Source organism: Rousettus aegyptiacus, unplaced genomic scaffold, assembly GCF_014176215.1.
Source record: "Rousettus aegyptiacus isolate mRouAeg1 unplaced genomic scaffold, mRouAeg1.p scaffold_m13_p_12, whole genome shotgun sequence".
NCBI classification, from domain to species: domain Eukaryota; kingdom Metazoa; phylum Chordata; class Mammalia; order Chiroptera; family Pteropodidae; genus Rousettus; species Rousettus aegyptiacus.
The window spans coordinates 13,820,514-13,848,204 of NW_023416287.1; the positions used below are offsets into that span (position 1 = coordinate 13,820,514).

At 38.9% G+C, this 27,691-nt stretch overlaps 1 protein-coding gene across 1 annotated transcript in view; it reads right to left on the reverse strand.

The window, feature by feature from the left end:
- Positions 1-642: 642 nt before the first annotated feature.
- Positions 643-27,691, reverse strand: part of TOP1 (DNA topoisomerase I) — a 78,343-nt gene continuing 51,294 nt past the window's right edge. The window contains exons 9-21 of the mRNA XM_016137547.2: positions 26,765-26,880; positions 23,088-23,209; positions 22,154-22,276; positions 20,318-20,505; positions 19,879-20,023; positions 10,352-10,495; positions 9,190-9,375; positions 8,080-8,148; positions 7,441-7,555; positions 6,372-6,499; positions 3,279-3,373; positions 2,901-3,050; positions 643-1,933 (exon numbers count right to left, since the gene is read on the reverse strand). Of these exons, the coding sequence (XP_015993033.1) occupies positions 1,831-1,933; positions 2,901-3,050; positions 3,279-3,373; positions 6,372-6,499; positions 7,441-7,555; positions 8,080-8,148; positions 9,190-9,375; positions 10,352-10,495; positions 19,879-20,023; positions 20,318-20,505; positions 22,154-22,276; positions 23,088-23,209; positions 26,765-26,880 (1,684 nt within the window). The 3' untranslated portion in view covers positions 643-1,830. The remainder of the gene's footprint in view (positions 1,934-2,900; positions 3,051-3,278; positions 3,374-6,371; positions 6,500-7,440; positions 7,556-8,079; positions 8,149-9,189; positions 9,376-10,351; positions 10,496-19,878; positions 20,024-20,317; positions 20,506-22,153; positions 22,277-23,087; positions 23,210-26,764; positions 26,881-27,691) is intronic.

Sequence of the window (27,691 nt, forward strand, 5' to 3'; positions counted from 1 at the left end):
GGCCTAGGGCTAAGTGATCAATTCTGACCACTCTGGCCTTTCTGCTTCATTTGATCAGAAAACCTCACTCTTTACCCTGAATTTCAGACTTAGCTGTAAGATAGATGAGGAAATGAACAATTTTTGTAGGGATTCTGACCAGCCTGAGTACCAGGGCACTGGGAAGTGGTCACAGAGCACTTCCTTTTTCCATCAACCCAGCAATGGGAGAGGGCTTCTGGGATTCAGTGTTCTAAGTGGCGTCCTGACAAGTTTAGCTTACGTAAGCAAACACAAAGAAGCCCCTACTGCTTCTGGCCAGCACACATGCAAAGTGCCCCCCAAATACACTTGCTTGATCTTGCTTATAAACATCACCATACTAGGCTTCTAATATAGTTCTTGTACCCCCATCTGTTCTTGTAGATTTTCTGCACATTTCCTCACTTCCTGGGCCTGCCTTTATCTACGGATGTGGACTTTGGCTCCCTTCTGAACCATACCCATGGCAGGACAGATGGCAGGCCCTTCCACACCCCATCTGGGGTCTGGGGCAGGGAGCCACCCTTAACCTGAGCAGCCAGACCACATCCCACACCAAATCCCAGCCCCAGAGCCCCACTCTGGCCAGGGGCCCTGGGTAACAAAGAGGCAGACACTAAATTTCTGTTAGGTTGTAGGAATTTATTTTAAATAACCTACAGTTGATTAAAAGGGAATTCATGATAAAAATAGAAGATACTTGAGGAAAGATGTGGGAAATGGACTCTGCACACACGCTAACCTAACAATGCCTCTAAAACTAATGATTATAGCAAAAAATGTTTTCACATTAAAATTCTGCTTTTTATGTTTTTTCCCCATTTTTTACACAATTACAAAAGAAAAAAATAAAAGCCCTAAAATCTTGATTATTTTTCTTTTTGGACCAAATACTCATTTTCCTCTAAATTTATTGACCTGTGGAACTTTTATACAATAAAATCTTTCAAGTGAAAGACTGGGGTTTAAAATGAAAAAGATGGATATCTGAAAGGGTACAGAGAATGCTCAGAACAAAGGATGATGGGAAAATGGTTTCAGTCACTGATTATTTCATTATCCTTAGACTCACTCACCCCTTGTCCCTCCCCAACCCCAATCTACACGATCTTTAAGATCAAGAAATAGGTTTAAATATTTTAAAATAATTAAAAAGAAATAAAAATTCACATTTCAAAAGGAACACTCAAGTCAGGAAATATTTTCCCATCATGCTTTTCTGTGAACAGGTGTCTGAACCAAAACACTGCCGATGTCACAACTGCTTCAAGTTTAATGAAAATTGATTCCCATGACAATAGATAGTGACGACTCTAACAGGTGCGCTGGGTTTTTGTTCTACTTAATTTTAAATTCCTGAAATGGGGGAAAGGGGAGGGAGTTTAGGAATTCATTTCTATTAAAATATAGAAGTTATTGCAAAACCCTAACTGTAAAAACGCACCAATATAATCGGACTTCGTATACAGTAGCTAAGAGAATCCAAATGCTTCAGTGAAATAGTGAATTTGCCTGACAACTCTGACAAATTCCCATCCACTTGCCCTCTTGAAAATAAAAAGAAAATTCAAAACAAATCATACAGCTAGAATTTTTGATATCTGAAATATTTTTAAATAAGTTGTCCATAGGACAACTGGCTCAGCTCTCCCTTATAATATCTTCAGGTTTATCTTTTCTCAAAGATGTTGGTTTGTTAAGACTTGCTGCCTCTCCCCCTCAGGTGTGAGGGCAAGCGAGGCTCACAGTTTGTCCATCTTCCCCAAACCACACTGTTCCTTTTCACTGAACCCTGCCCCTCAAGACTGGCTAGAACTCATAGTCCTCGTCAGCCATGTCGATGGCCCAGGCAAACTTCTCTCGCTGAGTTTTGTTGTAAATTTTCTCAATTGGGACCCCCCACTTCTTGCACCTGCAAACAAGAGAGAAAAAAGGCGGATTAGTATGTCTTGGGGAGCAACGGCCCAGGCCAGGGCTTAGATGTACTGCCTTCACCTTCACATCCATTTGGTGACAACGAAAATTTACTCATGTGCTCAACTCATTCAATCTTTTAACAATGACCTCTAAAGTAATGCTACTACAGATGTACAAACAAAAAAGATACAAACGAAAACATTAAGGCAGAACAATTAAGTAATCTCCTTATGTTCTCATGCAGCTAGTGAGCATGGAGCTGGAAAATGAACTCAAGCAGTTTGGCTCCAGAGTCCATAGTTCCTTTCAAGCTAACCAGTCTTCTACCACCAAACAGGGCAAAAAGAGTAAAAAGGATACAAGAGTCGGGGGAAACCTTAGCCTAGAGGGACAGGTGTCAGAAGGCATGATTCCTCCACCTGGGCCCAGAACTTAGCAACTCAAGGTAACTAATAAGCATCTTCGAAAAAGCCACTTATGTATGACTGTGTGTGCACAAACAATAGAGAATTTATCTGCTTTTGCTAAAAGGTTCCTCTATTTGTGTAGGTTGCTCAGATCTGTTTTCATTTCTGTTTTCTCTTTGTTCCTACATTTCTTCCTTCACTTGTAAAAAAAAATTTTATTGAAAAGTTTTGTTAATGTGAGGGGCTCTTTTATAATTTCCTTCAATAGGGTTAAGAGTTTCCATTCTTGTCCTAAAGTTCCTTCCATAGGGGATGGGGAGACAGCTCCCGCCTTTTTAAAAAGACATAAACACACTCAAAGGTGGTGCAACAGCACTGACCATTTAGGACCACCCGGGATGTTCCAATGCATTTGCAGCAGGCACAGCAGCGTTCTGGCGGAGACTGCACAGAGGACTCACAGTGTGCAGTGCGGGAATGGCATGTGAAGGATGACAGTGGTCTCACAAACCCCCCCGCCCTTCTCAAGCCAGCAGCAAAGGGCTCAGTGCTTACCAAGCCACTGAGATCCTTGGGTCCAGATAATTGAGTTTGGAGGTTCCCAAAGCAATTTGTTTATTCTCCTCTCGGTCTGTGGCCTGAACTTCGAGTTTCATCAACTGTTCCTCCAGTCTCTGCACAGCCTTCTTCTTTGACTCTACCACCCTGGGAGAATGGATGTCATCAAGAACCAGGCCTGGCCTCCAGACAACACTGCAACCCCACCCTGCCATTTAGGGGGCAGTAAAAGCAGAAAAGCCCCAAGTACAGAAATTCCTAAAAGACATCACTCAGAAACCCTAGAGAAGCTGAGGCCCCAGGGCACCTTGCTGGGATTACACATGCTTCTTTTTCTCAGCCAACCCCCAGCTCTGCACACCACCAGGCACATACTTCTTGGTCTTTGCATCCTTCATGACCTTGGCATCAGCTTTAGCACTTTTTAGGTCTCTCCGGGCATCTGCTAGCTGTTCCTTCTTGGCATCAATCTGAGTGAGGAAGAACATTAGTAAGTTTTAGGAATAAAAGAAGCCCAAATAGAAGAACGGCTACATCAGAGAAGATGAAATCCAGACATCTCCACCAGGCAAGCAGTCTCTCTGGATGCTCTGCTAGGTCAAAATAGCTAGGGGTGGCTCATGAAAGCACAGAGTAGGTACACAGTGACCACTCAATTCAATCGCTGTTTGGGTGTTTATGTTCTTCAGTAACCAAGCAAGAAATGAGTGTTCTGTAGCCAGTGACCCAGGGCCCCATCAGTGCAGATGCTCAGGAAAAAGAACCTACGAGGAATGTGAGTGCTGATTTTTCAGAGATCACTTTGGCCTTAAGACACCTGGGAAGAGGGCTACAGATGAAAGTTGTTTATCAAATGGAACCTGTGCCAGGCTATAACCTTCATTCCAAGAATACTACAGAAGATACTCTTTATGAAGCTGAGGTAGGATCCTTCAACTTATTCCTCAGAGTCTGCCAGCACTCTGGGAAGGAGCTGCCAGCTTCTTGCAAAAAAGATGCATGGAAGAGAATATCCAAGGAACTAAAAAATAGCAATTAAAAGGTCAGCTACTCTATTCCAAGCCAACACATGGCATGGCCTGGCTTTGGCATTCTGTTTTCAAAAGGAGAGGGAGCTGAGATGGGAAGAAAATTAAAGTATCCTCGAAAACAGATTGGAAAACAATTTTAGCTGTGGAGTTCTTTTTCCAAATGAATCTTACGTAGTCCCAGTCTATAAAGGAAATGACAAGGGCAGTTCCAGCCTTTCTTGCTTGATAGAACCCTCAAAGCACCTCTGGTGATCTTAAGTTCTTCTTAGTTCCTGCTCATAATTAGCAGCAGGTAACAACATGGAACCAGAGCCCAAACCAGTGAGCTCGCACAGCTGGGGGCAGGAGAACCCCTGACCTGCTATCACCTTGCTAACCTGTGAGGTCAAGGGAAGCTCTGCAGAGTAAATACATGCCTGACTCACACACACTGGGCTGTTGCTCTCAGTCCAGAATTGTCTGTTAGATATACACACAGCCCAAGACTGGAAACAGAGGCTACCATTGTGAGACAATCATTAAATGCATTTTACTATGAATGGCTTTCTTCCAACATCTATGTTGTCCAAAAGCAAGCTGAAGGAATCATTTCTATACACAAAAGCATCACAGACACCACTAGCCAGATTCATTTTAGGCTAGAAATGCAAAAACCTACAATATTTTAACCATTTCTGTAAATGCTAAACTGGCAAGCTATGTCAAATTCTCTTAAAGCATCAAAGATTCCATTGATTCACTTGGCAAACATGGGTGTATATTTGCTTTGTGGGCACACAGGAGAGGGCTCCTGGGCTTGGAAGGCTTGTCTGGCAGGCTGGCTGGGCTGCCCAAACAGTGGTTTCAGAGTGAGGTCAACAAAAGATCTCCTCATGCTCCAGGGAGGGGTTTACTGAATAAGGTAAACAATATTTGAATATTTATGCTTTTATTTATGGCTTAGAACAACATGAGGTGAGTAAACGATACCAATGACCACCATTTAACAGAGTAGCAATAAATGGGGGCTGCTAAAGGGGGTAGTTTGTAGGGTTCCGCCCACCATGTGGTCCAAGGATTTGAGATGACAGTGCTATGGACTTGCAGTCATTTACTGTATACTTGTGCATCTCTTCAAGAAAGCCAGATGACATCTGTAGTGTGAACTGTAGGTTGTGTATATCTTTTGACTCAGATGTACTACTCCTGGATATATCCGAAATTTCCTGAAGAAATTTCAGTAGAATAAAATTTCAACATGGGCCTGAGAATGTGTATGTGGTCTGGCTCTACAGCAGTTTTTAACTTCAGTTATCCAAGTATAGAATTCTGTGAATGTGGATGAATAAGAATCACATCTGTAATTGCATTAACCTCTCACTGAAATTCATTATTTCTTCAAATATGAACGTGGGCAACAAATCATAGAAATATCAGTAGTACGTATGACTTTATTACCAATAGGTAATACAGATATTTTCATAAAATATAATCATTGCAGAAATCTTGAAGTATTATTTAAATTTATTACTACCTTGAAATTTACAGAGGTTATTTGACCCACCTTAAGATCTTACCTAATAAGTAAGGAAGCACATTACTCTTTTATCAGACTTTAAAATATATTTGGTAAGTATATTCGAAGATAATTGGTTTCCTTTGTAACACTGTGTCTCTTCTATAATGAAGTTATCTATAAATTCTCATTGTGAGCTAGTACATTAGAAAGGATTAGTTCTGTAGCCATTGTTCATACAGATTTTTGTATGAACATCAAATGTTAAGTGCCTTATGGCTTAAAAGCTCAGCACCAGGCAGAGTCAGAGGGAGAGAGGCACATGGAAGAGGAACAGCACCTACTTGTATGCACGTCAGTCTCTCCCTCTAGGGCAGCAGCTCCAGCACAGAGCCAGTAATTAACAGATATTTGATGATGAGCTATATAAAAATATGATTCATGTGGAATGTGTAAAAATAAAAAGTTGTGCCAGGATTAGGGGAAAATTAAATATCACTGTTTCATCATCTTTTCAATGTGAAACAATCTAATTTGGAAATAGTTGTATTTCTGGGCTGTGGCAAAGAATTGTGAAGACTCTTTATATCCAAAATTCCCATGTATAGTAAGGACAACAATTAGCAATATTTCAAAGAAGGCTCATCAAATTAGTTCTTCAGAATAGGAAATGGCCAATGTAGAACTTCTGTCCACAGAAGGAGACCTCATGAACAATGGGTACCTGATATTCAGTATCTTGATTGGGGATAACTAACAAGAGTTCCATTTGTTTATCTATAGCATGAACTTCTCTTCCAGAACATACCCAGAAGTAGCCTTCCGATATCCCAGTTCAGAAGGCTGGATTATAAATTCCTCCTTTTCAAATTATCTACCCACGGCAGACATGGTTCCCCATTCCCCTTCATTTTGCTACCCCACCATCCAGATCCAAGATACCTTAGATTGCAAATTCATCATGGATTTCTCAAAAGTTTTTGGTGGTGCCCTCTGATGGTTACAAAGAATTGCAACAGCTCGGTTGGCACGGTTATAAGACAGGATCTTTGCTGGGATGTTCTCATCAGCTGTGAAGGAATAAACATGATAGTAAAAGAGAATCAGTTTGTGTAACGAGAGAATACACAATGTGCCTTTCCCAGTGCTTCCTCCTCATAACTTTCCTGGCCCCCATTGCAGATGAGCAATTCAAGTTTTCCCATGACATGAGGTCAAAATCTGAGAGTCAACAGCTATCTGCTTGCTACAGTGCCCACCTCGTGCCTACCTCCCCACCCAATGTAGCCTGAAGAAAATAGGGAATTGGGACAGAAAAAACCTGTAGAGGAAGTAAGACAAAGGGACCATAAAAAGAAGAACAATCTCCAAAGAATTTTTTTACTTGTGTCATTTTTTTATCTACCCAAAAACACTGACCCTCAACATACCTATCTTTGGCTTTTCTGGCTCATATTCTAAAGCCATTTGACCTATTTATAGAGAACAGTGGGAATTTAGCAGTGACTGGGCTCCAGGAAAAAAAGCCTTCAGATTACGCTGATATATTCTGCAGCTAGTTTTTAGGAGAGTACTACCTACTCTTAAGACAGCAGGGGTAGGGGGGAGGACAGAAACCTCAAGGAAAGGATTTATTTGCTCCTGTATTTTTTTTAGTAACCATGACAACCTTACTCTCCCCAATTTACCAGAACACCACAGCACTATGTCTTCACTCTGTGAGCTTTTAAATAACATACATGTAAAACACAAAATGCAGGCATTTTCAGCTAGAAAGCCCCTGTCAGCTTTCTATCATGTAAATCTAGAAGCTAGGGCAGGAACAAGGGAAATAGAACTGACCTTATGTTTATACAGACTAAGGCTTAGCTCTCTATTAGAGGTATGGAGGGGGAAAGTTTCCAGTCACAAGGTTAAGGAGAAAAGGTGGAACAAATCTAGGACTTGGCTGAGTAAGGACACTGGACATCATCAGTAGGGTATGGGCCCTGTCTGGCCAAGTAGTACTTACGGGCTGTGAGTTCTTTCAGCTGCTGCTGTAGCGTGATAGAGGCATTATATGTACGGAACACCTTGGCTGTCAAGCCCTCCATGAGATCCTGAAGATGCTTATTTAAAATAGCAGTCTGGATGAGACAAAGCAATGAAGAGGATGTTGGGATTTAGGTAAAAGCCATATCACCCTGCCCCTTCTGGTGAGCTGTAGGACATTTAAGCCAGTGCAATCACAACCATGCATAGTTTACTGTTCTGCCAGAGGGAAGTTATGAAAAGAGGGAAGAAAATTCCAGAATATAGGGTTGCAGGATACCTCCCCAACAAGTACTTCAATCTTAAGTTAGGCAGGCCAATAAATGAAGTTTGTCCTTCCTTGTTAAGACCTTCCCTGGTAAGATATCAAGGACAGGTCTGGGGTCTCCAGCAGAGGTGGCTGGCATCTAGCCAAGCGAAGGCTCTGGAGGAACCAAAAAAGGATTAAAAGCAGAGTTTGTCTACCCCTGAGAGCTTCGCCACGGATTCCCCATGTGCCTTCCCCATGTGCTCATGAAGGGAAGAACCTACGCTGCCCCCAGGAAAACCTCTCCTTAGGAGCCCGTGAGACTCTGGCAGGGCCCCTCCCTCTGCAACCCAGTGCACTCTGTCCACTCACATTGAGTCTATCAAAAAGGTCATCCTCAGGCTGTTTGTTCTCCATAAATAGTTGTAAGTTCTTAAAAACCTAAAAGAAATGAGCAGAGCCTAATTATCATTGTTAAAAACCTTTACTTTGGAAATAATTGCAACTTTTAAAAAGTGGCAAAAAAAGAAAAAAAAAAACACAAGGAACACCCATATCCTTTACCCAGGTTCCCCTACCATTAACATTTTACTTCATTTATGGTTTACAGTGTGCATTTCTGCTCTTTCTCTCTCTACAAATATATATTTACATAATTACTTGTTCTGAACCACTTGTACATACTCACATAGGATAAAGATATTCCCTTACATACACGCAGTTCTTATCAGCTTCATAAATTTACACTGATACCAACTTTAATCTACTGTCTCTCTCTCAATTTTGTCAGTTGACCTAATGACGTCCTTTACCTCTCCAGCGTGGAACCCAACCTAAATATTACATTTAATTGTCAGGTCTCTTTAGCTTTGCTTAATCTGGAGCGTTTCCACAACCAGCAAAGCCTAAGTAAGTACTCGTTAAACATCAGACTGCTGAAGGGCTGGATTACTGGGGTCCTGTACTTTGAAAGTCTCTGGTTCAATCAAGCCCAATACTTTGGGGGCGGGATGGGGAGAGAGGATTACGGAGCTGCAACACCCTCTTCAGCTGTTGGCAGCTCAGAGATCTGAGGATCAAGGGGCTACCTTTTCACTCGATCAGGAGCTAGGGAGAGGTTGAACAAAGCTAAAACTGATAAATGTGCGACATGACCAGGGGATACAGAAATGTGGTTAAATCATTAAAACAATGTGGAAGGTTAAATCTTACGTTGAGTTTGTTGTCAGGGCCCACCCCTAGTGCATACTCTGCTCAATACTGCTCTGGCAAACAGCCCATCATTCCAAGAAGGTTGATGGGAGGTGAGGGCAGGGACTAAAAGGAGATATAAAGGACACCAAACAATATCTCTCCTCTCTCTTCAAGTCATTTTTTTTTCTAGTGCCAGCAAAGCACAAAGCACACAAAAAAACATTCAACAAATGCTAGTTGAATGACTGACTGAATGAATGAATGAAAAAGCAGGCCACATTAACTTACTCGTTTCTCAACAGGGACTTTGTTATAGTATCTGATTGAGTCCTTCCCAAGGAAGTCAAATTCTACCACGTATTCCTGGCCATCCAACTCTGGGTGTAGATTAATGTGCTCTACACGAAGCGAGCAGCAACCCACAGTGTCTGCTGTTTCTCCTTCCTCCTTCTCATTTCCTGCTCTCAGAGCAAGCTGCCCAGGGAGGATGGAGAGAAAACGAAAATGAGCATGAATACAGAAATGTGAATCTCGTAAGGTCTCTAGAAAACCAAAATCAGAAGCCTTCCAATTCTCTTTGGAGACAGAGCATTAGTCTGCAAGGCCTGGGAATTCTGGCTTCTGCATTCTTGCTTCTTCCCCTCCCTATCAATGAAGTACGGAGAGCCGTGGGGATATTAAACTTTCCTATAAATCCAAGCTTCTCTTTACTCTGTCCTCTCAAATGGGGATGGAGGAAAGGTGGAACATTTTTAAAAAAACAAAGCAGCAATTGAGAGAGTGTTTCTAGTCTGCACAGAGTCAAAAGCTCGTCTCTTAATTTTGCTTAATTTTTGAGACAATTCAGAATTTGTGAAGTATATGAGCAATGCAAAATTGGCAAAATAAACAAACTAAAAAACAAAAAGCAAACACATGAAATCTTTTTCTTTTAAAGAGTTCCGAAAAACTCTCCAGAGCACTGTCTGTCAAACTGTAATTATGATGCTTTAGCAATTATTTTACCAATTTTAATTAAGGATTATAATCATATTTTGTTAAAACAACATAATTAAAATATCAGAATTCACTGTTTATAGAAAGGCATTGTTTTATACAATTTTTATTTCAGTTACACACAAATACAAATATATTTATGTGTGTTGGCTTGTGATGTCAAATTAATTATTTTTGGTGGCTCGCAGTCAGAAAGTGTTTAAAAGTGTCAATATTTCGGCATTCAGAGTCTTGCAAATCTTCCTATCAGGCAGACTGCATTCAGACAGCAGCAGATACTGAATGACTCTGTCTCCTCTTCCACCTTCCTTCCTGGACCAGGGACTGGGTAAGTAGGACCACCGGTGTCGGGCTGTCACTGTCTCTCTAGTACTTAGTATGGGCCCGGAGGAGTAAACACCCACATCCATTAAGCTGAACACGGTGATGCGATATGACCAGAAGACACTCTCACCTTGTCAATGAAGTACAGGGCTACAGCTCTCTGCCGGACTTTCATCTCTTTAGACTTCCAGTCTTCTCGATACTGGTTCCGGATCTTGTCCACACACTTCTTCAGCCTCCGAGCAGTCTCATATTTCTGCCAGTCTTTCTCACCCTGCAAAGACCCAACCCAAAGGTGGAAGGAATGCTTAGGCATAGCGGGGTAAAGACAGACTGAATATTCAAGTTCAGAGCTCTGAATCAAAGAGAAGGAACTTGAGCTTAAGCAAGTTAGAAAAAGAAAAGTACTGAAGAGAAATTTCAGGGCATTTAACCTAATGAAAACTCATGTTGTCCCATTTCACTGTCAAGCACAACTGGCTCCTGACAAATCTGCTAATCTTCTGGCTTTCATTCTATAAAATGTTTATGTTCTTGGGAAAAGCCCACATGGCATGTCCTAAAAATTACTTCTGTCTATACAAAGAGTATAAACATCCCCATCACAGCTTTACTGCTGAATCTGTGACCCAACAGCAGTTTTCTGCTAGGACTGAGTCTGATTCAGTTCAAGACAACCATTTACAGTTTGATGGAAGGAACTGTCAAGAAAACAGAACCAAACATTACAACATGTAATTATGAAGGAACACAATGACTTCCAGGAACAGCCATAATTATTAACCATTTTCTAACTTCTGCATTTAAAAGTACTCTTGATTAGACCAAGAGGAACAATGTTACTGGAAATCTTCCCCCCCCCCCACCCCAAACATTAGAGCTTTGGGTGAAAGGTTTAAAAATTGATTCTAAAGCCAATTAAATGACTGAACGTAACCTACAGTGATGGAAGATCCCTGCTAGCAAGAACTGATAATAAGTGGGAAAGGTAAGGAGAGAAAAAAAATCCAAAGAAATCTAAGAGGGTCAGGAGTACTGCAAGGCCTAAAACACTATCTGACATGAACACAGGGATGGAATTTAAGAACTGTGTTCTTAATCCCCCCACTCTGCAACAAAAGAGATGGATAGTGACTTCTACCCGTACATGCCTGGTTCCTGCCTATGGCATGGACCTTGAGGCATAAGAACTGTGGTTAAGGTCACTGGCCTTCTGAGCATGCAGGAGTGTGGGATACATGGAGCAAGAAACGTCGTCTACTTCTAACAAACACTGATAAATGAAAGCTTACCCGGGTATGCTAAGGAGTCGTCAGCACTCTCCCACAACTGTGTGTGGACTAGTTGTATGTACTTGTTTGGCTATAAAACAAGAGGTTCAGTAACTATGTGTTGTGGGTGGGTTATTTAATATCTAGTGATATAGAAGAAATACCTAAGTTCTATTTCCTGACAATGGGAAGCTGAAAATTTCTTACTGATTTTTTCTCAGTACATTTTGAAATTTAAGAGCATGAATAGAACCTAAGTTCTATTTCCTGACAATGGGAAGCTGAAAATTTCTTACTGATTTTTTCTCAGTACATTTTGAAATTTAAGAGCATGAATAAGGTATGATGCAAGCTGTCCTCATGTACAAGTCACTAATAAACCTCCATGACAGTGGTTCTTACACACACACACACACACCCTGGGGGGGGGAGGTAAGGGAGAGGAGGGAAAGAGAGGCAAGAAACAAGGGAGGGGAGGGGGAAGGAGGGGGAGAAGAAAAGGAGGAGGAGGAGGGAGAGAAGGAGAAAACTGGACATAAAAGGCTTGTCCTTAACAGCCTCCAGCTCAGGAGTGGGCTCTCCTTTTACTCTAAGGCACACAGGTCTACCAAAGCCTGGCTCTGACTCTTCAAAGTCCCAAAGAATTTTATTTCCTCAGTCCCTTAGTTATGCCACTGAAACGAGGTTTAGAAAACCCAACAAATAATTCATTCACAGAGGATACCACAAAGACCAACTTTTCTTCACAGGCTGGCTGGGCTCCTGACACAAGGAGCCAGGATTCTCTTAAATATTAAGGACACATAAATGGGGTGGTGGCAGAAGCCACCTTGTCTAGGTCTAGCAGGGAGGGCTGCCTCCAGGAAGTCTACTTATCCCTGCTGCCTTCAGTTTCCCTAAAGAGAATCCACAGTGTAAAATGCACTTGAACAAGCTTTCTCATACTACTCCTAGAAAATAAAGTATCCACTTAGGTTTTCCAGTCAAGGTCTTCATCAGAACTATCTCAGTAAAATAAGGTGTCCACTACAAGGGGGCTACCTTTAACCCACTGTCCTCTTCCCCATCTCAGTCAGCCCTCTGCAATGGATAAGAATCTAATTTGATTAGACATATACAACATTTTTTTTTTTTAAACTAGTGGGCCCACCACCTTTCTCTTTCTAATATAACCATTTGCCCATTATTTAAGTGGGGTCAGGATCTGGATTCTGGATAGCAAAGTGGGAGGTGAGCTAATCCTGTTCTCTAACCTTTTCTCAGAGATTTGTATTTGGGGGAATGATGACATTTGCCAATTTCTTAAGTGGCTTTTTATTCTCACTTAGCTGATGACCTCTATGTGAGTTTGCCATTGTATAGAACAGTGGTCCCCAACATTTCTGGCAACAGGGACTGGTGCTCCTACGAGAATCTAATGCTTGATCATCTGAAGTGGAGTTGAGGAGGTGATGCTAGTGCTGAGCTGCAGCTGCAAATACAGATGAAGCTTTGCTTGCTGCCCACTGCTCGCCTGCTGCTGTGTGGACTGGTTCTTAGCAGGCCACAGACTGGTACTGGTTCATGGCCTGGGGGTTGGAGACCCCTGATATAGAACACCAAAGAGGAAGTAAATGGCATTCGGAAACCCAAACATACATCATTTAAACAAAAGACACAACAAACTATATATTTATACCATGTTTAAAGATAAAACTAACTAGCTTTCTATACATGCCCATTTAAAAATATATTTGTCTTTATATTATTAATTTGTAGAGAATTTGTTTTTATTCAAATCTTTTTTCAGATATTAGTGTTATTTTATTCCAATACTTTCTATGTACTTTTTATTCTGAATAAAATCTTTAAAAGCTTTTGTTACACATATTTAAGTGTACAATTTGAACAGTTTTGATCCACTATACCTGCCCAATAAGATAGAGAATATTTTTATCATTCTAAAAAGTTCCCTCATGCCCCTTTCCCGGTTAATTACCTACTAAGCAACTACTGATCCTTTAATCTGATTGCTATCCTCATAGATCAGTTTTGCCTAATCTAGAACCTATACTATCTAAATGGTATCACACACTATAGATTATGATGTCTGGCTTCTCAACATGTTTTAAAGATTTATCTGTCCTGCATTCATTAGTAGTTTACTGCTTTTATTGCTGATATATAGTATATTCTATGACTATCCCTATGTGTTTGACTATACCACAACGTGCTTATCTGTTATGTTGATGGACCCCTGGGATGTTTCGTTTTAGAAGCTCAGGATATAGCACTGCTATGAACATTCTTGTACAAGTATGTTTGTGGATATATGCTTTCATTTCTTTTGAGACAAAAATACCTACAATTGGAATTAGTATCTCACTAATGTTTAAATATGCATTCCACTGATTAGTCATGTTGAATATTCTTTCATTTCATATGCTTCATCCTCTACTTTCTTTTGTAAAGCATCCATTTAAATCTTCTGCTCTTTTTTATAGGAATATTTATCTTTTTATTATTGAGTTATAGAAATTCTTTGTATATTCTGGATACAAGTCTTTTGTCAGATATACATGTTGCAAAAACTTTTTCTCAGTCTGTAACTTGTGTATTTATGTCCTTAACAATGTCCTTTGTTGAATGTTAAGTTTATAATTTTAATGAAGCTGACTTTATCACCTGTTTCTTTAATCATCAGTATTAACATTTTGTGTCCTAAGATATCTACTCCCAGGTCATGAAGATGTTCTACCCTGATACCATCTAGAAGCTTTAATGTTTTAGCCCTTACACTTAAAAATTTAGAATTTTATACTAAGAAGGTTAAGTTCGGAATGTAATATTTTATAACTCATGTCTTGTCTAATAAAACTCATCAAAATGAGACTTTCCCAAGATTACACAGTTTTATAAGGACATTTTCCTTCAGTCCAGGCGTATACATCTTTAAAACTCCCACAGAATTATGGGTTCTAAAGAGAAAAGGCAGCAGTGTGTATTTGGCACTGAGAATATTTTAATAGGATCAAATGTAATGTAATGTCAACACCGATTGTAAAGTTTGCTGTACTTCATCTGAAAGAAAAACCGTGATGACAAATTTGGATTGTAAAATTAAGACTGGTTTAAAGAACTTTACTTTTACAAGGGCTACCTTCTCAGGTTATGAGACTAGATAACGCTTCCCAACTTTGCAGTGGCCTAGACTTAGGAGTGAGTACCTACACGCAGTCCTTCTGTAAACAACTAGATCCATGGTTTATCTGGGATAAGAGATAAACTACAGGTTCCAGGAGGCTGTCATTCCCCTGCTATTTCAGAGTCTATGGGCACCAGGCACACAGTGGAAGAAGGGAATGGAAACACTTGCAAGAAGATATCTGTATAATGGAAATCCTGAGAGGAAAAGCAGAACAAACCAAGATTAGCTTAGAAAAATGTGAATGAGCTCAGAACAATCTTTTCTGCACCTAGAGCACAAGTCACTGTGGCTCTCAAAAGTCCTGATCCTCTCGATGACCTGTGAGGCTGGAAGTAATATGACCTTGGCTTTGACTGCAAGTAGGCCAATCCAAGTTTCCAGAAAGGGGCAAGGACAGGGTGCGTCAGAGGGACACCACACTTCAGCTGTGTTTTTCTTTTATTTAATCACCGATTGTCCAAATTTTTTAAATTGTCCAAAATCTGTTAAGTCACATTATTATGTATGCTTGAGATAAATTTCTTAATGGAGTAGAGGTGGGGCAGAATAGTACAATAGTATTATATGAGTAAAATATAGACACGAGACCAAGCAAAGAGTCTTAGAATAGGAGAAATCTCTGGAGACTGAGCAGAAAGATGTAGAACAAAGCCCTGTCATGGTAGCCTCCCATAAAAGTGAACCTAAAGTGAACCTAAAGTCGCCCGAAAAGTAAAACCACCAATTATCACCCTTTACCCACTAATACAAAAAAACTCAATTTTATAGACTTTTGGGTTAGATCAAGTTAGTGAAATCACACTTTAATCATCCATAGCAAGGAAAGTGCTCTATGCAAGAAGAAAGACCTGAAGCCAGGGGTCTGGGTTACCTTGAGCTGAAATGGCGAGAGACTCCCTTCTAAGACAGGAGGAATGAGCAGAAAAGTAGAGAACAAAGAGGAGGAAAAGGGTATGATACACAGGCAAAACCCACTTCCCAGTCAAAAGAATTTACAAGGAGATAAATGGCTTAGGAAAATTGCCAAAACAATAATTAGCACATGAAGTCATTTCAAGTAATATTTTAAAGGACAATCTGATAAAGACTTTTAAAGAAATGTTTAGTATGTATAAAGAGAAAAAATACAATATTCACTAATAAAAACAATCATAAAACAACAAATAAAATGAAATAAAATCAGGTAGATAAAAATTAGAAATTCTGAAAACAAAATTTAACAACTGAAATAAATTCACAGATGGGATAAACTTTAAATTGGATATAATCAGAAAGAGAATTAGTGAATTGAAAGTGAGTCCTACAGAACTGCCCCCAAATGAAGACTAGACATAAAGAGATAAAGAATATGAAAATATAGTTAAAAAAGAAAAAGCATGTGTAGATTGAGAAGCTCCAATATTCATCTAAAAGGACTGAAAGAAGCAAAAAGAAGAAACGGCCTAGAGGTTGTGGAAGAAATAATGGCCGAGAGTTTTCTAGAATAAAAATACATTAGTCCTCAGGTTGAAAGTCTAGTCTCAGTATCTAGAAAAATATATCTATACTCAGATACAGCTTAAATAAATGCATAATAAAGATGTATTCTTTACTTGAAAAAAGACATCGTAAGGATGAAAATTTTTTAATTTTCAGGTAAACAAAGGGAGAATTTGTCACCTACGGATCCTCACGAAAGAAACATTAAAGGGTGTGTTTCAACGAGAAAAGTACACCCAGAGGGAAGATATTAAGTACAGATATTCAGATATCTGACTGTCACAACTGTTGACTGGAGAGAGGGTTCGGGTTTAATAGATCGATTTTTTTTTTTAAATAAAAAGTAAAATTTAAACAAAAGAAATATAAGTTATAAGAACTGGAAATGAAGAGTTAAGACTATTTTTATTTATAGATAATGTAATTATTAATGTAGACATTCCAAAAGACACAGATACTCTTAGAGTAAGAGTTCAGCAATGTTGTCAGGTACAAGATCAATGTTCAAAAATCAATAGCATTATTATTCCAATAATAGCATACGGAAATATAATCGATGAAAATATCATTCAATAGCACTAAAAACTATAATGTCTCTAAGAAAAAAAGTTTTTAAAAATGTGTAAAATCTCTGGAGAAAATTACAAAACAATATTGGAGGATATATTTAAAGACATGAATTAATGGAGAGGTATATCATGTTCACAGACTGGAAAACAATAAGATGTTAATATTTTCCCTCTATTAATCTATAAATTCAATGCAATTCTAGTAAAAATCTCAAGTTTTCATTGAAACTTGACAAATTTATCTCAAAATTAATATGCAACAGCAAAGAGCTAAGAACAGCCAAGACAATGTTGAAGAATAAGATGAAAGAAATTTTTCTACTCAATAGTAAAACTTTACAAAGTTACAGTAGTTAAGACAGTATGCCATTAACGAAGAAAACAGATAAAGAGACAAATAGGACAGAGAGCCCATAAATGTGATATATGACAGAGTGGGTAATACAACTAAATACTTCTGAAGACAACTAGTTATTCATTTGGAAAAAAATATATTCAATATCAACCTCATACCATACACAAAAATACATTCTAGTGGATCAAAGATTAAAATGTAAAAAGCAAAACTTTAGAAATGTTGGCAAGGATGTGAAAAAGGAACTTGTACTCCCTGTTGGCGGAGATGGTGGTGACGTAAGCTGGTTCGAATACTTTACAGAACAATTTGGAAATATAAAAGAATCTTTGAGGGAAGTTTTCATCCATATACACAAAGAAAATATGTTATTCCAGCACTGTTTGTAATAGCAAAAGATTGTAAACAACACTTAATATCTCTTGACAGGAAGATAATTTTTATATACTATGTAGCAAACAAAATGAAGAAATTAGAAGTGTATGTCAAGATAATAAAATCTCAAAAACAAAGCTGAATGAAATAAACAAGTTGCAGAATGATATCAGTAACATACCTCATTTAAAATTTAACCTTGTAAAACAATACATGTTTATGCACACATAAATACACTGTAAAAATATAATAACACATAAAAATGAAAACATTAAGTTCATTATAGTTATCTACAGGGAAGGGGATGAATGGTACATAGAGGGCTTCAACTGCATTATCAGAATACTTTTTATGAAATGAGAGTGTTCATTATATTATCTATTCATGTATATTTAAAATATTTTATTAAAAATAAAACTCTTAATGCTTGTATCTTTCAATGTTAATCTAAAAAGAGAATTCTTCTGGTGGCAGTGGAGTTAAAAACTATTCAAAGCACTGTCAAACCCCAGCCTCTGAAGACTCCACTCTTCTGCTGAGTGAGAAATAGCCAAGGAGGGTTGGCAGAAAGCTAAAGAAATCTTATATCTTTTTCCCTTAATAGCACCACTTGCCAAGTCTTTAATCATTTTCATGAGTCTTAGGGCCCCAACCCAGCTGACTAGAGTCAGTCACTCTGTCCTGGGTATAAGGTTCTAGGCAGGGCCTACATCTGCATGGCTTCTAGGTTCACTAACATAACCATCATCCGGAAAACTGCACAATCTCTACGGTGCATAAGGGTTATCTGGATATTGTCTGCAATAAATGGAGTGCCTCTCTGCTCTTGAGGTACTTCATCTGGCTTTTCTAACAGGTATCACAACCCCCAACAGATTCTCCTACAATAATTCTAAACCTGCCTATAAGCATACACAGTATACATGTATTTGGAACCTGTTCACCTATCTCTATCCCCACTGCCATCATTTTGTTTAGGTCATGGAACTATTTCTTGCCTGGAGCACTACAAAGCCTCCTACTGGTCTCCCTTTGTGTACAATCTGGTCTCCACATAGCAGCAGTCGGAATGATCGATATGTCACAGGTATTTATTCCCAATTTTAAAAACCCAGTGGCTTGCTACTGGATTTAGGATAATATAAAAAATTTTAAAGAAGTATCTGAAGATCTGGCCCGCATGCCTCTCTATCCTCTCCTCAATTTCTTTCATAAAGTTGTTCCTGATCTCTAACTGCTGGGAATAACTGCTCTATTTATCAAAAGCATTTAACATTTATCTTTCTTGTAAAACAACTGAATTCTTACCCAATTTGCCCACCAGCCCACAAGTCCTCTGAGAGCTAAGACCACTGTTTATCCACTTCTATAGCCTAAGAGCTTTGTGATATTTCAGAAGAATATAACATGTTTCTTTAAATAACTTGACTTTTGCTCGCCATGAGGGTTTTCTTTCTGATTCTATTCTTACTCCAAACTAGAAAAAGTGACATTTTCAAATTGAAGAAAATATATAGATAGGTATTTTTCATCAGAACAAGAACTTTAAGCTAGAAAATGTACAGTTTAGTCTCAATAAGACATATAGCCTTTTGAGCTGTGGCTTTTATAACTTAACAAATATTTAATAACCTATAAAACAAGATTTAACAAGGTCTTTAGTCAGAGTCCCTTGTGTGTAAACAGACACAGTCCACATAGAACTAATTCCTTGCCTGTTTTCTTCTGGACCCCAACCTCTCTTTTGGGCCATTGTTCATGGGACTGTCCCAAGCAGGTATGCCCATCAGGCTGAGAATTGACTGCCCTTCCAAAATCAGTTTTCCCCTTTCAATCACAGTATCCAATAAATAACACATGGGTATACAATAGTTTATGCTATGCTTTCGCATAAACTATCCCATTTGGTCCTGGTGAAACCTATCTAGATAAAATCTTAGGAAGCCGAAGTATGTAAGACTCTAGCTTTTGAACTTCTTTCTCGATTCTAAGCAATTACATTCCCTTCCCCAAAAGCCAGGAAAAGTGAGGAAAGGAAGGGAGCTGTAGAAGACAATATACATTTACCGCATTCTTCTTCACATTCTGACCAATGGAAAGTATAAGCAATGTGAAGGCAGAGACTAGATCTGTCTTGTTTACCAATACAACGCCTAGTACCATGCATATATTGTGGTAGGCACATATTAGGATTTCAGCAAATATTGTGAATTAATAAATGAATGAGATTACAATGTGATACAGAAAATGGATACATCTTAGGTAGGTCGCTAAATCATGCTACCCATGAAAGTACTTGCCTTCTTTTTGTGAGGAGGATTTTTAATTTGTCAAAGTGATTTTAGAGGCTGAGAATGCCACACTTCGATAAAAAGAGACTATCAACCTCACTAACTGGTGCAGCTCTTAGCTACCCCTTACCTTGATTCGTGAACTGGGGTTCAACATGATGTATTTAATGGAACCCTGGATGTTCTCTGTCCAGGAGACTAGCCAAGTAACCTTGTTATCATGTCGGACCTCTTTCCATTTGTGTCCTGGAGGGGGAGAAGGAACCTTGGCATCTCTGTGGAAATAACAAAGCAGGAGAGAGGTGAAATGAGACATGAGGAAAAATTCTACCTTTAATGACCTGAAAGTGATAAATCTGCTGAGCATATATTTCCGAGTTTCCTTCTCACCAGTCACTGCATGAAAAACACTTGGCGATCTATACATGGAAGTACTGTGTACTTCCTCTATATGTAAATACTGTGTAATCCCTAAACACTACTCTATAATGTGGGAAATATTCCCAACTACCAAGAACAAAGGAAGCACCCCTATTTCATTTCTAGCCTGAAGGATAAACTGTGCTCACTTGCTACAGTTGATGATTATGTCCTCAGGCATGATCCGTCTCTTCAGCATGCCCATCTTGGGGTGGTTGCCACGGCCTCGGAAAAGCCCAGGAGGTTCTATCTTGAAGTTGGCAATTCTCTCTTTGTGGTTATCCATAACACAGAAGCCATATTCCTTCAGTAATTTTTCATTTTCCTCTTTGATTTTCTGGAAGACAGCAAGAAGTACTCAAAATAGGTTCAAATAGCTATTCTGTACTCATACATTCTTGTGAGAAAACAGGTCAAGGTAGAGAAAAGCCTAAAAAATACTAAGAAATGAATTCGAATAAGGGGAAACCTCTAATTGAGTTTTTAAACTTGAATATAATAAAATTATACCAAAGATCTATGGTTCAACTATAAATTCAAAACTGATTCGCTCATCTTTAAAGATATATGTTTATAAGTACGTTACATAGTTATTTTTAAATGTAACTTAAAAAAAATTAATGATTTTGTTGAGTAGTTTCAAAATGGGGGATGGTGAACAGTCTCTGACAGGGCCTCACAAAGAACATCTGTGTTCTCTTAACAGGTTCCGGAGACACTTTGTTGATTTGCATTTCACATGGGTTTTCAAGCTCAAACAAACCCATTATGGAGTCTTTCCTAGGTACAGGGGTATATACATTCACATTTTGTGACCCTTGCTCCATAAAGGAGAAAGGAGTTGAAGCCTCCTCATTCGTATCACACTTTGCAATTCGACTTAACTAAGTCCTGCTGCCTTGTGGGTGGAAACAGATTCAGAACTTGCTGGCAGCAGGTGCTCCTGGCAGGGGCTCTGACAAGGTAATACTTATGAAACCTCCCTATCTTTGGATGACTGTTCTAAGAACAAAGCTCCAAAGTGGTTTTTAAGTTTAAAAACACCCATGAAGTGAATAATAAGCCAAAGTTCACTAGTCTGAAATAGTGGGGACTAAGCTGAGATTGAAAAGTCTGATGCAGTTACCATTCTTATAGTAACTCATAATGTTTAAACTAAAGGTCAAATAGGCAGGCACGATCAAACAATGAGTTATATAAATATGCAGTCTTTTAAAATACTGAAACTACAGGGCTTTGAAGTACAAATAATTTCATAAAATTTTTAACTTCTAGACCTCTAATTTGAAAAAATGAAACTCTAGCTTGCATTCCTCTATATCACGGGTTGGTAAACTTTTTCTAGATAGAAAAATTTTAGGTTGAGGGCCACGTGGTCTCTGTTGCAACTACTCAACTGTGCCACTGTCGTAGGGATGCACCCACAGATACTATGTAAACAAGTAGATGTAACTGTGTTCCAACAAGTTATTTTACAAAAACAGGCAGCCTATGGTTTGCCTACCAGTACTCTAGAAGAAAATGACATCCCAGCTGGATACTGGAAAGATCCTTCAGGAATGAGGTTGGCCACAGCTGGAAGATGGATATGGATGAGCATGGCTAGATTCCAGTGTAAAATATATCAAAGAATAGGGAGGTACACACCCTATATTATTTTATCTGTTATAAATCTCTAATATCCAGGACCACTTTGGGTCAGGTCCATCCATCCTTAAAAACGGTATTATTGGACTTATCGACTGATTTTTAGGTCAGAAGAGCACCAGAGTTCTTATACTGAGCCATTAAACAAACTGCTTATTTACAATTTTCAGTCTACATGAAACCCTTAAGAAAACTTAGACTTTACTAGGTTAAGAATCTTAAATCTTCAGTACAGAGCCATGTGAAATTAATAAAGTCAAAGATGTGTTGTAAGAATTAAGAAAACTGGATGAACTAATCACTATTCCAAAATCCTCCAGGGGTTTAAGAAATAGTACCAGTTTCTCTTCCTTGCTCATCTGTTTCCGAGCTTCCGTCTGGGCTTTGAAATACTGGCTCATCTGGGTAAAATCACATTTGCTTAGGTTGGTGATAATATTCTTCTCTTCATTCGTCATTTCCTAGTCAAAAGAAAGGGGGGAGATAGAAGAAGGAGGTAAATATACTAATAAATCCCAAGTTTCCTTGCAATTATAGCAAAGCATAATTTTTTCAGTCTGGAGAAGTAATCTAAATTACTGAGTTTTGAAAAAAAATATAATTTTATTATTTCATTCTAAAATATGGATTTGATAGAAAAATGTTTAAAATGACTTATCATTTAAAAAGGTTAACTCCTAGATATTGTCTTGGATTCCTTGGCACACTGATTTTCATATACTAGGCGTATGAATACCAGTTGGAGAAGCGCGGATACATGTCATTTGTTTTAGTAACAAGGGAACTATTTCCATACTCATTCTCTCTTAAAAACATTATCCCTGCTCTATTCACTTATTAAATCTTACTTCCAGCGCTATTCAGTTCAGCCTCTGTCCACATTATCCAAATTGAGAATAATGAGATTGTTTAAAACCAACTAGGAAGATACACGATATGTGGTTCTAGGAGCAGAGAGTAAATAAGCAAAAATCAAGCGGGACTGGGACAGCACATTAACATCCCTCTTTGCAACAGCAGACACAGGAGGGCAGCCCTGCAAAGACAAACTTTCCCTTGCTTGACTGAGGTTTTCTGTTTGGCCTAATCTAATAAACTCCCTCCTACATAGCCACATGACAGCTGGGAGGAAAGAAATGGAAGCATTCTTAGTGGATAGAACCTCTATATAAAATTCAAATTTTGCACAATTTTTTTTTGGTAAAATTGTTTAGTACTTAGTTGATCAATAGTTCTGCAAGGTGCTAGGATATTAACCATGAGCTACAATACCTTTCTCCAATCTTTAAAGAAATTTTTCCTAAATACTTCCTTAGTAGTATATTCATGGTCGAGCATTTTTGCAAAGAACGTAGCTACTTCTTCTGCTTTGGGGCTCAGCTTCATGACTTTACCTAGAAGAAAAAGTGGGTCCAAAAAATGAGGTATAGTATTCATGTTGAGTATAATAAATATTGAGCTCTGGAGAAATCTGCTTTAATAATGGTTTACCTTCCGAAGGTATAGAAAGGTCTGATCACACATTGTTACAGCAACAACAAAGACAATATTCTGATTTATATCTACTTGTTTAAATGCTCCTTCTCTTTAGCAGATATTTACCTGGGTCATTCTCTGGAGACTATCCCAGTAAATTGTTCCCAGGTGCCTGCTCAGGACAGGGATGACCTGGGGGAGGCCCAGTCATTCTTCCTTTTCCTTTCAGAAAGCAAGGTCCTTTACACCTCTTCAATGGTTTTTAAAAATCAAATCCTCAGAGGGACTCCTGCCACTGCTAAGCTAAGCAGCTTCTGTTCAAGAAGGGGAGGAAAGGATAGGGCAGGGAGTGGAAGAAAGGAATTGTGGGGAAAAGAAATAGGCATCTTTCTTCTTTAAAGTGAAGTGGGTGGAATATGAATAAAAAATGTATATATCCATAGCAGGCAAGCCCAGATATCCCATATGAAAAATCTAAATAAGACCTTTCTCTAGAACGTTGCTACTCAAAGCGTGGCTCAAAGACCAGCAGTATCAGCATCATGTGGGAGTGTGTTAGAACTGCAGAATCTCAGGCCCCACGGCAGACCTACTGAATCAGTAAGTACATTTTAACGAGGCTTCCAAGTGGTTTGTGTGCACACGAGAGTTTGAGTTGCACTGCTCTGGACCACAGGCATTATGAGGTTGCCTCTTTCAGGGAAATGGGACTCATTTACACCACGAGGGATGACTGGGGTCCTTAGTATTGTGCCCATGTTTATTGAAATCCCTTCTAAAGGACTCCTGATGTTATACAATGTAAAGTAAATCTGTATGGGGCCTAGAGATTTTGTGTACCTTAAGTAGTTAATAAAGCAATAAAGGAAAAATACTTAGGAGTTTAATCTGCTTTTCAAATAGAGTACTTTTAACGGTACTCTTAGGGCCAATTTCCATTTTTCCTTGAAAATCCAACTTTACACCACCATCTGGAACTAATCCACACCATAATAATTTGGCTATACTTAAAATGAAATTAAATACTATTCCCCTACTTTACTATTACATAGGTACTAATAATTTAACAAGGATGTTCACATCATAGAAAACTAAAACTTAACCATAAATCCTATTCATTTAAAAATTCAGAAGACATCTCATCTCATAATGATTGATTGAGAGGTCATCATCCCTGATTGTAGTACGTAGGAAATAGTAGCACATATTTGAAACTGTCACGGTAGACAAAAAGAACCTGCTCGGAATCCATAACTTAAAAGGCCAACAGGTGGCGCCGTTCCCCTTCTCAACCTCCCAAGCTCCAGCCTTAGGAAGGTACGAGGAGGACAGGCTGGCTTTCAGGGGTTTCCTGCAATTCAGAATGCCCCCACTCAGGTCTGAACCACAGTTGCCAGCAAAGTTGTGACATGCTTTCAATATAAAGGAAAACGTTGTCACTAAGAATGAAATAAAATAAATGGCAAGAAAGAATATAAACTGTTCTCTTTACTGTGAACTAAATAAGTTTTTTTTTTTTTTTTTAAATGGACTCTGGGCAATGTTACTAAATTCTGTCCCAATAGAGGAAATGATTTTGACACCTCCTGTTTTAGATGAGCTGTCAAAAGATGAAATGACAGGTCCCAGCAGCAGAGTGGTGGGAGGATGACTTGAAGGTTCCTGGCAAAGGCAGAGTTTTGTTTAAAAGGCTGAGCTCCAGGAAGAAGAAACTGCTGAGTCAGAGCTGAAAACCAGAGGTTCTTAGAGGGAATTCACTGCTTCAGCCAGCCTGTATCCCACATCCCTGGCAGATTCTAAGAGTCTGAGAATTTGCTTCCCTGGAGAGTAAAGCAAGACTTACAGTATCAATTTGGACTAATAAGACAAATACTTCTTGACTTATTGCAGCGTGGGACTTTACATAATTGGAAGAAATTCCAGAGAAAAGATTGACTGAGAAAATACTAGAGCCCTGGAGCTGGAGCTCCTATAATGGAGAAATAGACAAGAATGAGAAAGGGACCGTGGCAACCAGTAATAACTATTGAGGCTTTGGCTTCCCATCATAAAAAATAAAAGAAACCCGAAGACTAGGCGATCCGGCAGGCTGCTTCCCTCACATCACTTTGAACTTCAAACTGAAGCTTTACCAGTTGAGCTTTCTCAAACTCTTGATAAGCCCAGACTAGGGTTATAGAATATCTGTACTTTTATGATTGTCTTCTTCAAGATCCTAGGTCCTTTTCATTGGAATTTTGGCTCTGAGTCATATTTAAGAGTCTCCAGGAATGACCCACTATGAGGGGTTGACAGTAGGACTTTGTCCTGTGCTCTCTGAACACAATTATCTGATACAAGCATTTGACATTGAAGCTATGGGGTCCTGCTAGACTGTAAACACCAGGAGATCAGGGAATAGTCAATACTGACCACTACTGGGTCTTGGTGTCTGAACACAGACACGGTGAATTAACAGTTTTAAAAAATGAATTCTAGTTTGACATGCCCCTCCATAAGACCCAGCCTTTCAGTTTAAACCACGACTTGACCTAAAAGCATCCATGGCCCTGAGGCCATTCTTGGTAGACAGAGATGCACCATGGCTCTTGAATGTTCGCCACTAGTGCTTGTCGGCAGTTCTCTTGCTTAGTGTTTTTTGAAGTTTAGTCAGCAGACCTGTTGTTCAGAAGCACCCAATACCACTCTACGCCTATTAAATGGGCCCAGATTCACCTGGGAAATCATATGCACATAGGGTTTGAGGAATAATGCTCTAACCATTTCTGGAAAGAATTCCGGGAATAAGGGTAATCAGTTCAACTTTACCATCTGTATATGGCTACACTGCCAATAAGAGAAGCATCAAATTCTTCAACCTAAGGACAGAAATGCCAATGATAGCGGACAATTTCGAGGGTACTAACAGAACTAGGTAGGGCATTTCTTCAAAGCATCTCATCAGACTTGACTGTGCATATAGCAAAGGCACAGTGTTCTGCTATGTAGAGTAACAGACACCTACCAGCCCAGCCCTATCTAGAGGTGATGGCAAACTAATCCTCAACCAAATACTAGTACTTTTTCTAGTGATGAGCAGCTTGTCAGTTTGCATTATGTTGCTAAAATAAAACACTACCATTCAAATAGGGCCTGTCTAATAACTCTTGCGAAGAGTAACTCCTTAGAAATAAAGTTCAGATAACATTTAGCTGCGGACCAAGTGCCATGAGCTACGTAGAGGGACCTTTTTGAAACCATACGGATAAAACATTATCAGCCCCTTTCTCGTGACACTTTTTCAGCACCAAATGGGCCTTTACGAATTAAGTAAATACCTGATGACCCTTCTTCCAAACCACATGGGGATAATAAAACAAAATGAAAAAAAACAAAAAAGATGATACAGCACAAGATCGTTCCTCACTTTCCATTTCTAGATGGAAACTGACTCTTTTCTTGGCCAAAAGTTGGACAACCTTGGAACAACTCACCATCATAGTAAAACTTGACACTCTCTGGAAGAGGTTCATATGGTGGAGCAAATACAGGGCCTTTATGTTCTAGGAATTTCCACTTGATGCCTTCAGGATAGCGCTCTTCTTCCCACCTTTCAAAGACAAGGTACAACCTCATTTAGTGGTCACTTCACCTAACACAGAGATTATAACCTATTAAATGCCAGTATCAAATGCTCAATTGACTGGTGTTCTGGAAAGAGTCTTGAGCCCCATATTCAAGGCCTGGGTCAAAATAACCAGTGTCTTTCACTTTGAAAAAGCCAACACTCAAAACAAATAAGATGGAATGGAGGAAAATACAGTTCAATAGTTCAGTTCAAAGATACTGGATATATGAGGTCATCACTCAAGGAGCTCAGCAACAGGTGGGGATATGGAAACGGGAAGAGTTGTTCTACCGCAATGGTTTAACAGTAAACCACAATGGAATATATGACAGAGGTGTTATTTATGCTGTTGATACGTAAGAAAAAGCCTCCTGGGAGCAGAGATATGAGGTTAATGTATAGGGGAAAACCACCCTATGAGAAAGTACATAATGGAACAGAAGACTGAGAAATAATAGTCCAGTTGAGTTATATTAAGTTTAAGACATTTATGGGTTATCCAGAACTATCTAGTAGACACTGATAAGTGAATGCAAAGCTCAGTGGAAATGGCTTTTTAAAAACCTTTTTATTTAATAAAAAAAAATGATCAAACATACAGAAAAACAGAATAATACACAGAACTCCATATACCCATTGCCTATATACAACCATTATTAATGTTATGCTACATTTCCTATTTTTTGCTGAAATATGGTTCAGTAAAAAATACCTCACCTCTAAATATTCCAGGAAACACCTATAAATAAGGATATTTTCAAGTAACTATAATACTATTATATGTAACAAAAAT